Below are 15,043 nucleotides of genomic sequence, written 5' to 3' on the forward strand. Positions count from 1 at the left end.
GATTTTTCTCTTTATGTAAATTAAATGGAAAATTTCTTTTGGTCTAGTAGAATGCTCATTGGATTATAGATCAAGAAGGCTGATTCTGCTCTTAACTGACTTTGTGACCTTGGATAAATCTCTCACTTCTCTAGCCTTCATTTTTCTCTTCTATAGGTTGAAAGAATTCAAATAGTTTTTCTTTGAGACCCTTCTCAATTAAAACATTCTATGACTTTATTGCTTTTTTTTTTTTTTTTTTTCCCCTCCAGGATAGTCTTGGGGGTAACAGCAAGACAGCCATGGTGGCCACTGTCAGCCCTGCAGCTGATAACTACGATGAGACCCTGTCAACTCTGAGGTATGCCGACAGAGCCAAAAACATTGTGAACCATGCAGTAGTGAATGAAGACCCTAATGCACGGATCATCCGGGATCTCCGAGAGGAAGTAGAAAAGCTCCGAGAACAGCTAACCAAAGCAGAGGTACCAGCGCATTTCAGTAACTGGTTTATAGTTGTTTCTGTGAGAATCCAGTCAAGCCAGCATTTGAATTACATTCTCTTTGTTATTCAAATAATGGCCTTTTCCATTCAGGAATTCTATACTTAATAATTTTTAATAATAAATATTTAATAATTTCTATTTAAACTATAAAATTAAATATATTTAATAATTCTATATTTAAATAATTTTAATAAATAATAATTTGTTTGATGATAAATAAACAATAAAATAGTTGTTTTATGCATACTTTGTATATGAAGTGGGAGTTGTGAATGAAAGATGGAAAATGAATTGTAATACAGAACATGGTAGGTTGTTAATTAGTCAGCAAACATTTATTGATTGTACTCTCGAGAGAAAAAGACAGAAATGAAGCGAATCTTGCTTTCGAAAAGCTTCTATTCATAGGTGTAGGAGACAGTGTTAGAAGACAGCAAAGGGAAATGAATAATTTGGGGGATTAGAATGAAGGCAAAAGGCAGTGCAGTTTAATTAACATTTATTAAGTGTCTACTGTGGGCTAGGCATTGTGGATACCAACCAAAACAAAACTGTCCCCTTGCTCACCTGGAGATTTGTTTAGGATATACCATGTACACAATTAAGTAGCAGATACAGAATAGATATGAAATCTTTTTGGTTGGAAGAAATTTTTGATGTGTAGTAACGCTAGGGTCAGGAAAAGCTCTGTTCAGTAATAGTATTTGAACTGTGCTTTGTTGGAAGCTGTGTTTCTATGAGAAAGTTGAAGAGGTGATATGTTTCCATTTTTGAGAGAACAAAGGTAGGTAAAAATTGATTTTTTTTAAGTAGGGGAGGGCATGTTACATGGGTGGATATGTTTTAGGGCCATGTGGAGGATAGATCAGAGAAAAAAGAGGTTAGAGGCCTGAGATGCTTAAATGTAGAGACATCTCCATCCCAAATATTCAAACGGACTATTTGTGCTTGACCCTAACCCTTCAGAGCTTGTACTGATCTGATCAGCCATAGTCAAATCTTATATACTGACCCTTCTTTGAGTATGAAGGTTAACAATGAATGAGATGAGAGTTGGTGAGGATCTGAACTAGTCCAGCAACTTTGTAAGTAGAGAGAAGGGTAGGATGTCCTGCCTAAAATCCTCTTCCTCCTCACCTTGACTCTTTCTTCAAAACTCAGCTCAAACACCTTCAAATACCTCAAATATCTTCTACAAGAGGCTTTTTCTCTAAATTAACCTACCATTTATGTATTACATGTAGCTTGCATGGACAATTTTTGGCATATTTTCTCCTTCAGTTGGCTCCTTGAGACCAGGAATGTTTTCACTTTTCTTTTTATCACCAGAAATTTATCACCAACACATAATAAACTTCTAATGAGCGCCTATTGACTGACAACAATGTGAAAAGTTTTGGGGAGAGGATTGACAAGTCTTGGCATTTGATTTGATATTGCAAATTAGGATGACTTAAGATTTTACACCAACATGACAGGGAGGCAGATGGGTGCCATTAGTTTGAACATGGAAGTTTAGGTTATAGGACATTTTGGAGGAAATATGAGTTCTGTTATAGGCATATTGAGTTTAAAATACTTTTGAGACATCTAGGTAGATCTGTCTTTCATGCAGATAGCAAAACAGGATAGAACTTCAGAAGAAAGATTAGAGTTGGCAGTATATATGTGAAAATTATGAATATTCAGATGATAATGAATCCATGAGAACAGAAGGCATAGTAAGGGATAGACTAGAGAGAGAAGAACCAGGACAAAGCCTTGGCTTTGCACCACATTTAGTGGTGGGAGAATAATGGCAAGGATTCAATACAGGATGCTGAGCATAAGTCACTATGCAGGAGGAGAACTAAAAGAAGGCCTCCAAAAACAAAAGAGGAGAGAACATCCAGTCTACAGAGTAAAAACTTTAGAGGAGTCAGGAATGGTAAGAACTAAGAGAAATGCCATTGGATTTATCTGTTAAAATATGGTTGGTAATCTTGGGGAGAGCAATTTTGGGCCAGTTTTAGGGATTGCAAGTAAAATTGAAAGTAGTTCAGAAATGAATGTGATATAAGGAATTGGAAACAATGAATGTAGATAACCCTTTTTTAGGACATCACTGTGAATGATAAAAATATTAGCAATAGCAGTGACAGCATATTGGCATTTTAAGATTTGCTAGTACTTTACAAACATTCTCTTAATTTAATCCTCATAATAGCTTTGGGATGTAGGTGCTATTAGAGCATCTTCATCTCCATTTTATAGATGAGGAAACAAAAGCAGACAGACATTTAAGTGAGGTGTCTGAGGCAGGATCTGATTTTAAGTCCAGTCTTTTGTCTCCTTCAACTTAGAACTCAGCTTGAAGTAATATCACAATTCATTGAAAATTTTTAATAGATTAATAATTAAGCACTTACTATTTGCTAAGTTCCATAATGGGGAGTGAGAATACAAGTGAGACAATACTTCCCTGTAAGAGCTTAATATATGGGAGGAAAAATAATACTTCTCACTCATAGATTTCCCCTTCGTAGTTTACTGTCTAACCAGTTAGCATTTAGTTATATATATATATATCCCTTTTATCATGGACTAAATTTTTTCATGTATTTAACTTCTTCTCTTCTTCCCTCCAAACCCACCAAAGAATTATAAGTTCTTATGGAAAAGCAGTATGTCTCTTAATCTTTTGTACCCTTCCTGTGCTTTGCATAATACTGAACAGTATATAAATCTGCATAGGTACTTCGTATATCCTAAGAGATAGGTTATTTGATTTTATGTTAGTAAAGTGTATCTCAGCCAAGCCTATTTCCACCTCTCATTTATGACAAGGACTTATAGTAGACCTCACTGTAATCTACTGCTATGATCTTACAATCATCCTGGGAAAGCATAGACAATATGTGTGTTTGGGATGTAGTAGATTTCCAGTTTTCTGTAGTATTCTACTAACAGTTTAACCCAGTGCTATTGAACTTAAACATTACTAAGTCATACAAAAAGATCTCTGTGGGTTATATATTCACTTAGGTCATACTGATATTATCTGCATTTTATTGTATTTTTATTTATTTTGTTAAATATTTACCAGTTACCTTGTAATCTGATTAGGGCTGCTTGTGACTCATATTTGATACTTCTCATCTGTCCAGTATAGAGGATAGGAGAAAGGTGACCATTTCGTTGTTAAATAATGTTTTTTAATATGTTCTGTTATCATTTGAATTTTTTCAAAATTAGATTTTGGAGATCTATTCACCATCCTACCTCTTAGCATGACACTTTCCTTCCCTTAATATTTCTTCATACTGGACTAATGCTGACCAGTCTTAGTGACATTATATAATAAATTTGTCTTTAAATTTAGTGATCAAATGACTGATTCTTTCAGTTAGGGTATCATTTTAAAAAGAGAGAAAGAGAACATGTGTATTAGAGAGTGGTCTGGTCTATTTTCTCTCTTTCTCCTAATTAAAAAAAATGGGGGAGGGGAGGCATTGTCACTAGTTTCCAGTTTATTCTGAACTCTTGATGTGATTGTAAAACCTGAGAGAGCAGCAGGAGGTAGATTTGGGATTGAAGACCAAGTCCCCTTTGTAGAACCCCATCCTGATTATGTTGGAGACTCAATCAACTACCTTTCCTATACTCCGCTACCACCAGGCCTTGGTCCTATAACATGTGGCTTGACCTGATCCCCACTAAACCAGAGTGATGGGAGCCCCCACAGGTCCAGAGTTAGGGTATGAACAAAATAATAATCTTTCAGGGTTTTTTTGAGGATCAAATGAGAAAATGATGCAAAGCCTGATATGAACCATGAAGTAACATGTTATTAATGATAATATAATAAATTATCATTCAATCTAAATAAGCAGCCTTCTGGAAGAACATACTAAATTAAACTAAAAAGAACACACTAAAAAAAAGTTTGTTCACTTAGTAGATGGTAGTCCATCATTCCATATTTTGCAAAATGACTCTTTAGAATTAATTAACTGTTTAATTAACACAGTGGAAAGGAAAAAAATAAACTCCCTGATCTAATTAATTATTACCATATAGCTCTTTGAATGATTTGGAAAAGTCCTTAAAATTCTAGTCTAATCCTATTATTTTAAAAATAGTTTTTAAAGTAATATGTATTAATTTTCTTTCTCTCTTTGATGAAAAAAAGAAATGCAAAAATCATTGCAACACGTATTCATAGTTACATGAAACAGATTCGCACATTTTCCATCTCCCCCTGCCCCAAATATGTCTTTATCTACATTTTGAATTTATCACTTCTGTTAGGAGGTGGGTAAAATGTTTATCACTGTACTCTAGAATTATAGTTGTTCATTGAATTAATCAGTCTTTCAAAGTTGCTTTGTCTTTACAATGCTTTAACTCCATCATTTTGTAAATTCATTCTTAAAAATGAGCAAATTAAGGCTCTGAGAATTTATAATTTTCCTATGGTCGCACTTGGTTAAATTAAAGCAAAATCCAGATTTGAACTTTGGGGTTAACTGTTTCAAAATCCACTACACTTTCCCCTGTGACATTTTATATGCTTTAGCTAATATGTCTTGGATTCATGGCATAGACAGTACAATAGAGATTCTGTGTATCAGTGACAGTTCATTGTGTGTTTTTGCCTAGGTCAAAGACCTCACTGTGCTATCAAGCTGAGATGAGGCAGATTGTTACTTTTGTCCCATTAGGTTTAGCATCTCCTTTTTCAAGGCATCTTACATTTGAAGATTAAAATATTATATTTTTTGTAGGCCATGAAATCCCCAGAGCTAAAGGATCGGCTAGAAGAATCGGAGAAATTGATTCAAGAAATGACTGTAACCTGGGAAGAGAAATTAAGAAAAACAGAGGAGATTGCTCAGGTTAGTATTTCTTCATGTAAGGGGAAATGGAGCCTGTTACTTTCAAAATATTCTTCAAAACTCCTTCAAAATACTCCACAGCTCTTTCTGAATGTTTCTAATGGGATTGAAATGAAATTTCTTTTCTTCTGATTTTATGTGTGACCAGTTCTGTGCCAGTAAGTCAAGGGCTCTGTTTGTTGTTTTTCAAAAATTACTTTCCTAGGAGAAGCCTGAGGCAAAATGGCAGTACTGTTCACAGTTCAAAAGATGTATTTTTCCACTGTCTCATCAGTGTGATTGCAATGGAGGGGAACTTACAAGTTTTCAAACTGATTAATTTATAGCTTCTGGTTCTCGTTCCTTAAACTTCAGTGAAATATGCTGCCTACTGGTGAGCATTTTCCTAGGCAGATCTGTAAGGAGCTGAAATAAGACTTGCCCAAGCTACAAAATGTTTAATGGTATAGTTTAGACTATCATCTTTATTGTTTGCCAACTCTTATAATAACGTTATCATTTCTCCAGATTTGCATAAGCTTTTCAAAAATGCATTTATAACATTAGCTAATTTGGGTGGCATCATTATAAATGTGCCAAAATGAACAGCATAGAGCCATGAAAAATTGTTAAGTAGGTGAAATTTTATCTTCCATTTTCCTTCTGCTCTACATAGGTTCCGGTGTGTCTGATCACAGGGGCTTGTCATACCTAGTTAAGAACCCTTGCTACATTCTATCTGCCTACACTCAGGGCTGTTGTTCCCTCCATTCCCCCCCATTCCTTCTGCCCCTTTATTGAAATATCTGTTTTATTTGCTCAGGCTATACATACATTTCCACTATGTTCCAAGGAAATAATTTGTCTCATTTTATAAAACTTTTTATAAAACTTTTCACATTCTACTTTTTAAGCATTCCTATACATATCTCATTGGATTGTAAGCTTCTTGAGTAAGAACTGAATTTTAGTTAATTCTTACTCTTATTTTTTTATTATCACAGTAGGATATTTTATATAGACTCTTCTCCCCATCAATATCTCTAGAATGAGCAGGATGAATGTTGAATATTGATTTGGTTAAATTTATTGAGGAAATTGTGTGAAAACCAATATTCCAGTGGACAGTCCTCCTAGTTCTTTTTTTTTTTTTTTTGTTCCCCTTATACCATCCTGTCTCTTCATTCAGTATAATGTTATATGATCATAATAAAGAGTCTAAGACAATGTAAATCTCGTTTGTTTTAAAACAAATAGGAAATAATGGTGGTGAGTTATAGTGTTCCATCTCCTACCAAATGACTTTAAATTAATATTGAATAGAAACCAACAAATTGTAGCTTTTTCTAGAGGTATAAGTTGGTTTTCAGTAAAAAAGTATTATTCTGCTGATAAGATTTTGTCACATATTTCCTGACAATATGAAATGTTCTCTTTAAGATAAAAGACATTTTTCTAGCTTTTAAGTTCACATAAGCACATATTTCTTAATGAGAACAGGATTGAAACAAGAGGCTATATGGTGAATAGCACATTAATCTTGAAATTTAATCAACTTTGGTTAATTTTTGGAATACATTAATTGAATCCCCATTATGTGCTAGGTGTTATCCAAGCCATGTGAAACACCAGAAAGATCTGATGGCATATTGACTTAGAAAACCACATGTTAAACATTATCAATGTTGCATTGTATTTTTATTTGTTTTTGTTAAACATTTTAAATCAGATTTGAGCCACCTCTGATGTGACCCCTTTTGACATCTCTGATATCAGATATACAGCAAGTCATGTCTCTGTCTTTGATGAGTTTACAGTTTCTCTGAGCTAAGAAAATATGAAGAGTAATTATGTCAGTTGTATTCTAAGTGCTGAAGGATTTCAAAATATAGTGTGATCAATGGCTGTGAAGGCAGAGTTTATAGAGAAGATAGGACTTGCTGTGAATCTTGAAGGATAAATAGGATTTGGGTAGGTAGAAGAGGGAATGTATAAAGTGTGTGTGTGTGTGTATGTGTAATATGTATAGATATATGAAATGTGCAGAAAACAGGGACTAAGACAACTCTGCAGGAATAGAGAGTTCAAAAGAACATAATGGTGGAATGTTGGATTAGAACTAAATGTTGGTAACCTCATATGCTAGTTTGGACAGGATGCGGAAGGAAATGGATACCTATTTTATTTGTATACTTTTTCTTACACTTTTAGTAAATGGCATAATTTCACTAAGCATGTTCTTGATTTTGGATATGCTATAGAGAATATTAACCAGGTTCCTTTTACATCTTTGTTTTATATAATGAAATAAGATAGATCATGATCTTCCTCTTTTTTTAAAAAAACTTTCTGGAAATATATTGAGATATACTTTTGTCATGTGAGATTTACATTTGAGTTTTTAAACACAACTATCTGATGCTTTGTATTTATACTTTAAAAATTAAAAGACACTAAATTCATGCCAATGGTTGTTTCTATTCTGTGAAAACAAAATCGTTGTTTCCTCTCCTCCCTTTTTTGTGTCATTGTATTTTTCTCAATGATAACTAAATACTTCTCTTGAGATGCTCTGAGTAGAGCTAGAATTTTCCTGAAAAGGCAATCTGGATGAATTTTCTAAGTAGAATTGTATTAAAGTAAGCAACAAAGCATGTGTATGCCTTGTTTTCTCTTATGTGTCTTTTTTTCTTTTCAAATGAATATTAAAAGATCATTAACGTTACATATCAGCTAGAATAATTCATTTTTAGAATCAAAGAATATTATTGATACAACTAGTATGCCAATCAATCCTGCCAACTTTTTTTTTTTTTTTTTTGGCAGGGGAAATTTGGGGGGAGGGGGAGAAGAGGGAAGAGGAAGCATTTGGGGTTAAGAGACTTGACCAGAATCACACAGCTAGTAAGTGGCTGAGGTTGGATTTGAACTTGAGTATTTTGAACTCTAGGACCCGTGCTCTATCCACTGTGCTTCCTAGCTGCTTGACCTGCAATTAAAAAATAAAGAAAACATAAACTTTTTCCTTTTATTTGGATCATTAACTTAATTTGCTTAAAGGGAATCAGGTAGGGTCTTTCATTTTTGTCCTTTTTTAGAAAGGGATGAGGAGCGTACTGTTTGGCATACTAAGAGTGAACAAATGGTTAGGGTTTCTCTTTCACATTAATAAAATCTCCAGGATTAGGGTACTCTGAATTTTTTTTTCCTTTATAGTTCAGATTTGGCAGTTTCCACTGTAGTATTAACTCTTCTTACATTTCAGTGGCCATTTGATTGCCAATATCTAGTTAGATACCAAAGTTTATTAACCTTTAATAACCTGTTACTTAATAGGAAAGCCATATGGAGTTGCTGAAGGCACATAAAAATTGAGTGTCTTACACAAGCATATAGATCAGTTAGTAAATAGTCACCAGGCATTTATTCACCCTGACTTTGTGCCACATACTGAACTAAGTACTGGAGATACAAAGAAAGGCAAAAGACATGTGCCACTGTCAGAGAGCTCCCATTTTAACGAAAGAAACAAAAAGCATGCAGATAGCTATGTACATACAAGATACAGACAGGATAAATTAGAGGCGATCCCAGAGGGAAAGCATTGACAAGGAGAAGAATCTGAGAAGGCTCTTGCTGAAAGTCGGATTTGAGCTGATTCTTAAAGGAAAGCCAAGCAGAGGGAGGAGGAGGTGCCCTCAACAGTAATAACCTACAGAGAAGTCAGGAAGGAGGAGGAGCCAGAAAAGCCAATTTGATTTTGTGATTCAGATATCATTGTTAAATATAGGGAGAGCAGTTGCAGTTATCAATGAAGCTGGAAGCTAGACTGCCCAAGAGAATGAGAGAAGTGGACAAATTCACTGAAAACGTCTTTTTCAAGGAGGTTAGCCATGAAAGGGCAGAGATCCCAGAGAGAATCCTAGAGGGCTAGAGAAGGCCATTTGTAATGGGTTGGAGAGAAGGGCCGGGGCCTCCTGTACAACCAGAATAAAGGAGGAGATGAGAATGACATGAAGGTGGGGAGAAGAAGTGAGAGGACGGCAGTGTCAGGGAAAGCAAGATTCTCAGAGCGTGTGGGAGAGAAAAGCCTTCTTAGCCAGCAATGATGCCATGTTCACAAATATCAAAAAATAACCCCAGATCAAATCCCTTGCCTCGGCTCATGGAAGCTGTAAGCTAAGCAGCTGAAGACCTCTGCCACAGGCTGCAGCATATGGAATTTAGAATGACTTTCAGGAGGATCTCATAAGTAAGCATCCTGAGCTTTATTCTCTGATAGGAATTATCACAAATCATTTTTGAGAGGTTTTTTTTTTTTTTCTTTTCATTCACTTATTTGGAATTTTTTGGCGGTTGGCTGCTGTGCCATTGGGGCAGCTATGTGACACAATGGATAGAGCACTGGGCTTGGAACCAGGAATACTCATCTTCACGAGCTCAAATCTGGACTCAGACACTTACTAACTATGGATCCCAAGCAAATCACTTAATCCTCTTTGCTTCCATTTCCTTATCTGTAAAATAAGCTGGAGAAGGAATGGGAAACCACTATAGTATCTCTGCTAAGAAAACCTCAAATAATTAGACACAAGTGAAAAAATAACTGAAGAACAACATTAGAGCTTTTGGGTAATAGCTATTTAATGGCAGATGAAGTTCAAATAGAACCAAAAGTGCAGGTTGACAGTTGGAGATCTGTTGATGTATTGTAGAGAGCAGCACTGATGATAAAAGCCCATCATTCACATGTAGCCACTCACTGAGGTCCAGCCCTACCTTTGCTAAACATAATTACTTTTGTTAAGGATAATGACAACTGACTTTACATGTATTATTTTATTTATTTCCCTCTATAATCCTATGAGACAAGTACTACAAGTACTGGTAACAGACTTGTAACATAGAGCATGCATATATATATATATATATATATATATATTTCTTCTCTCACACTTACACATGCATAGAAATAATCTCATTTAGGAAAATGTATAGACATAAGACATATACTGTAGTATAAACATTCCATCACATACATACATGCAATTTTATGTTAGAAAATGTACATATGATGGAACTCATTCATTAATATAATGAGTAGTGGTAACAAGCACTAGTAAATATATGGCATCAAAAGAGAGCCCAGTGTAGTATATAGGTTAGTGTTTATAGTGTGCTTTAAAAACATAAATTTATATGTAAATTATTCATATGTTTAATTCAGTGATGTCTTCTAAATTTTTAATGCTTTCAATAACTTAAAACCTGTAGCATTAATATTTCTTGAATATCCATGCAGGAACGACAGAAACAGCTGGAGAGTCTTGGAATATCTCTTCAGTCTTCAGGAATCAAAGTTGGGGATAATAAATGTTTTCTTGTCAACCTGAATGCTGATCCTGCCCTCAATGAACTGCTGGTTTATTATTTAAAGGTAAAATAACATATTTTTTAGTTTATTGCAATTAGATGAGTCAAAATACAGCGTGTTAAAATTTGGTTTTCAACACTTTCTAGCTGGGTGATCCTGGGAAAGTTTGCCTCAGTTTCCTCATCTGTAAAATGAGCTGAAAAAGCAAATGGCAAACTATCCTAGTGTCTTGGCCAGAAAACCCAAATGGGGTAATGAAGAGTCAGGCATGACTGAAATGACTGAACAACAGATAGCTTCCTTGAGAAGTTAAAATTTATTCAGAGTTTTTGTATGTCACTTTACTCATGTTGAAAATGAAGATATTGGATAAGATCTTCAGTTAATTATATGACCCTGGACAAGTCCCTTAACCCCAATAAAAAAAAAATCAAATAATTGGGGGAAAAAAAAATTGAGAATGCATCCAAAGGCTTTGTCAGAATGCTATGACATAGAAATTAAGAACTCAAACTATATTATCTTTAATTTCCCTTTCTTCTCTAATCTTGGATCCTAGATCCCAAATTAGATAGTATATAGAACACACCATAATTTTGCATTTAGTTTCTTTCTTTGTTTTTAAGTTGTGGGAACAGTAGGTTTTTAGATTTAGTGGAAAGTCACATATTGTTATTTCAAAAAAGTTCATATTAACTTTTTCTGAGCTTGAGTGTTCAGAGAATGCTATGAAAATCATTTAAATGGTTTTCTCACTCAATACTCTTTAAAGAAAAATAGTGTTCAATTTTGATTAAAATTTCCCATCATCTTGTCACTGATATTAAATTAGGCACTGGAGTAATTTCAAAACACTTTGCGGTTATATGAAGTAACTTTTTTGCTATGGTGGTAACTTTGTAAGCAAAAATACCAAATAGGTAGGGGAAGGGAAAGAAATAAGAAAATTTGATATACAAATTATATTTTCTATGACCTGTAGAAAAGAATAGGGAAGGAGGAAAACTAAAAGAAGGAAGAAAGGAGGGAATTTGGGTGGTGAACTCACAGGCAGGAAAGCTACAAAATCTAGGGTTTAATTAATGGTAAAAATAAGAAGTCATAAGCTATTAAATGGAATGTTGGATCCATAGAAGAATTCTCTGCATGAATTAGTAAAATCAAGTTCCTAAATCTGCAGAACTGAGGACCAAGCATTGTACTTGTGGTCATCTTTTTAGGGTTGAATGACACTAATGTTTTTTGCCTTATGAGTTTTAGAAGATTATGGATACTAGAGATGGTGATTATGTTGTTTCAGTAGAGGTGGCATTTTATAAATCTAAGATCATTTATAGGAGGAATGATAAACTTACATTGTAGGAGCCTTATATTAGAAAACAATAGCAAATTATATCTCAGAAAAGCATCTACAATGAATGACACAAGACATCTTAGTAATAGTTTACCACACTTTCTTTGATATTTTATTTTAACTTCAATATGGTGTCTGCATGCAGTCTCCATAATTCTCTCTCTGAATGCAGCAAAGTTTATTGGAATTGCCTTGGATCACTGAATTGCTGAGAAGAATCAGTTTGTTATAGTTGACCATTATATAATCTTATTTTTGCTACGTATAATTTTTTCCTGGTTCTGCTAGCTTCACTCAGCATGAACTCATGTAAATCTTTCCAGACGTTTCTAAAATTAGCCTGTTCATCATCTCTTATAGAATAAGAATATTCCTTTAATTCCTTTACTTTCATATAATATAACTTATTCAGTCATTCCCCAAACGAGAATCATCACTCAATTTGTAGTTCCTTGCCACCACAAAAAGGGCTGCTACAAACATTTTTGCTTATGTGGCTCCTTTTACCTGTATTAAGATCTCTTTGGAATATAAGCCCAGTAGAGACATTGTTGGATCAAAGATATGCTCAGTTTTATAGCCTTTGGGCATAATTCCAGATCGTTATCCAGAATGATTGGATCAATTCACAAGTCCACCAACAATGCATTGGTGTCCCAGTTTTCCCCCATGTTCTCTCTTCCCTGTTATTTTTGAGAGTACCTCCACTTTCACAGCTATTTGATTTGCAATCCTAGGTATCATCCTTAACCCATCGGTCTCTTTTATCCCCATAAATCCAGTGAGTGTTCAAGTCCTATCATTTCTCCATATGCCTTCCTTATGGAAATTAGCTCCAATTTATCTTATATACATCTAATTTGAACATAGTTGTTTTCAGTTTGCCTACCCTTGTGAGCTCCTTGGGAGCAGGAACTATTTTATTTTACCTCTTTTTTTTTTTTTTTTTTTTTTTTTTTTTGTTATACTTAGCATACAGGGTAGTGTCTGGCACAGGTGCTTGATAAATGGTTATTGATTGACTTCTTATGTGTCTTTGGATAAGTTCTTTAATCTCTTTGAACTGATGTTTCCTCATTTTAAAAATGGGGTGGTTTGACTAGATGGTTTGTTTCCTTCTCTAAATCTCTGATTCTCTGATTATGATTTTGGTTATGTCATGTCTTCCATGTAATTAATGATAAATTGTGCACTTCTATCACCACAATGAAGACTCTCTAACAAGTTTTATTCTTGTGTCTCTTTTGTGTTCTAACATTGTTCTACTCCTTTCAAAGGTAATATGACTGATATAATATGACTGATATTTAGTTTACAATTGAATTCAGGTGCTTTTAGAGACTTTTTGTTGGGGTATAAATCACAACTTTTTTTTATTTTTCAGAAGCATGTGGTATTTTTCTTCCTGATGCCACATAATGCAAATAAGAGCACAAGTAAGAAAAACCCTGACTCATTTCTGTTCTAAATACATTTAAAAGAATAAAACAAAGATTCTGTTTATAGACTGTTGGAGAGGAATCAAAATATTTCCAGTCTTCTTGTGTGTAGGTGTTTGGATTCTGTTTCAGTCTGTGGGTCCAGCCCAATTTTGGCAGCATTTGTGGTAGAGTTGCTTTCTTGGATTTTAAGTTAAACTCATGAAAAGAGATTTTCATAACATAGCAAGTTGACAAAGATGACCTCAGTCCTGGAAATTTTTAGTTTGGTAAAGTGTTGTATTGCAAGATTTTTTCATTTCATTCCTCTTTCATTTAGATTCCATCTTTCAGCCAGTGGAGTGCATAGTTGACTCTCTTTGGGCAAGTAATCTGTGATCTCTAGGTTTCATTTTCCTCATCTATAAAGTGAAAGGGAAGATCACGTGATTGTCTCTTCTGATGTCTCTTCCAAGCTCTGACAACTCCTTGTTCTATAATTTTTATATAGCTAAATCAAATTCCTTTTCATTTACTTATCCTTATATCTAGAAGAGTTTCTCTTGGACAGACACATCACAGAGTTGAAGGCAAGGTAAGGTTGCATTCCATCTCATTCTGTGCTCTGAGGACAGTTCTGAAGCTATATGTTACCTGTCAGCAGGTAGAAAGACAGTCATTTGACTCCAACAACTTTTTTGAATCATTAGAGATTCTCAGACTTGTCTAAGAAGAATCAAGACATCTCTCCACAATCTTTATAACCAAGTAAGATATTTACTGAGGTGTGACTGCTAGAAGAAACTGCCCTTACTTTGGTACTAGAGGGTTTGTCTGTCTTTCCTTGGAGCTCTTCCAGCTGCTTATAATTAACTATTTTTTTTTTTTCTTACAAGGGAAAGTACATAGGGTGCTGGTATTTGTTGGTCAATAGGGAGCATGTCAGGAAATTACTAATGTAAAAACAAAGGGATCAATTTTTAAATTTTTAATAATAGCTTTTAAATTTCAAAACATATGCAAAGATAGTTTTCAACATTCACCCTTTCAAAACTTTGTGTTCCAAATTTCTTCTATATATATTTCCACAATTATCATGCTGCACAAGAAAAATCAGATCAAAAAGGAAGAAAAATGAGAAAGAAAACAAAAAGCAAGCAAGCTACAAAAAAAGGGGGAAATACTATGTTGGGATCTACACTCAGTTCCCACAGTTCCTTCTCTGGGTGTAGATGGCTCTCTATCATAAGGTCATTGGAACTGACCTGTATCATCTCATTGTTGAGCAGAGATACATCTATCAGAATTCATCATTGTATAATCTTGCTATTGCCGTGTATAATGATCTCCTGGTTCTGCTCATTTCACTCAGCATCAGTTCATGTAAGTCTCTCCAGGTCTTTCTGAAATTATCCTGCTGGTCATTTCTTACACAACAACAATATTCCATAACATTCATATATCACAAATCAGACATTCTCCAATTGATGGGCATCCATTCAGTTTCCAGTTTCTGGCCACTACAAACAGGGCTGCCACAAACATTCTTGCACATG

The 15,043-nt window shown here is 34.5% G+C and overlaps 1 protein-coding gene across 2 annotated transcripts in view; it reads left to right on the forward strand.

Moving 5' to 3' along the window:
- The window catches only part of KIF13B (kinesin family member 13B), a 243,715-nt gene that overhangs the window by 113,880 nt on the left and 114,792 nt on the right, over nt 1-15,043 (forward strand). For both annotated transcript variants that reach the window (XM_023494793.2, XM_031950913.1), the window contains 3 exons: nt 252-464; nt 5,252-5,362; nt 10,644-10,778. In XM_023494793.2, the coding sequence (XP_023350561.1) occupies nt 252-464; nt 5,252-5,362; nt 10,644-10,778 (459 nt within the window). The remainder of the gene's footprint in view (nt 1-251; nt 465-5,251; nt 5,363-10,643; nt 10,779-15,043) is intronic.

This window comes from Sarcophilus harrisii, chromosome 2 (assembly GCF_902635505.1).
Source record: "Sarcophilus harrisii chromosome 2, mSarHar1.11, whole genome shotgun sequence".
Taxonomy (NCBI): domain Eukaryota; kingdom Metazoa; phylum Chordata; class Mammalia; order Dasyuromorphia; family Dasyuridae; genus Sarcophilus; species Sarcophilus harrisii.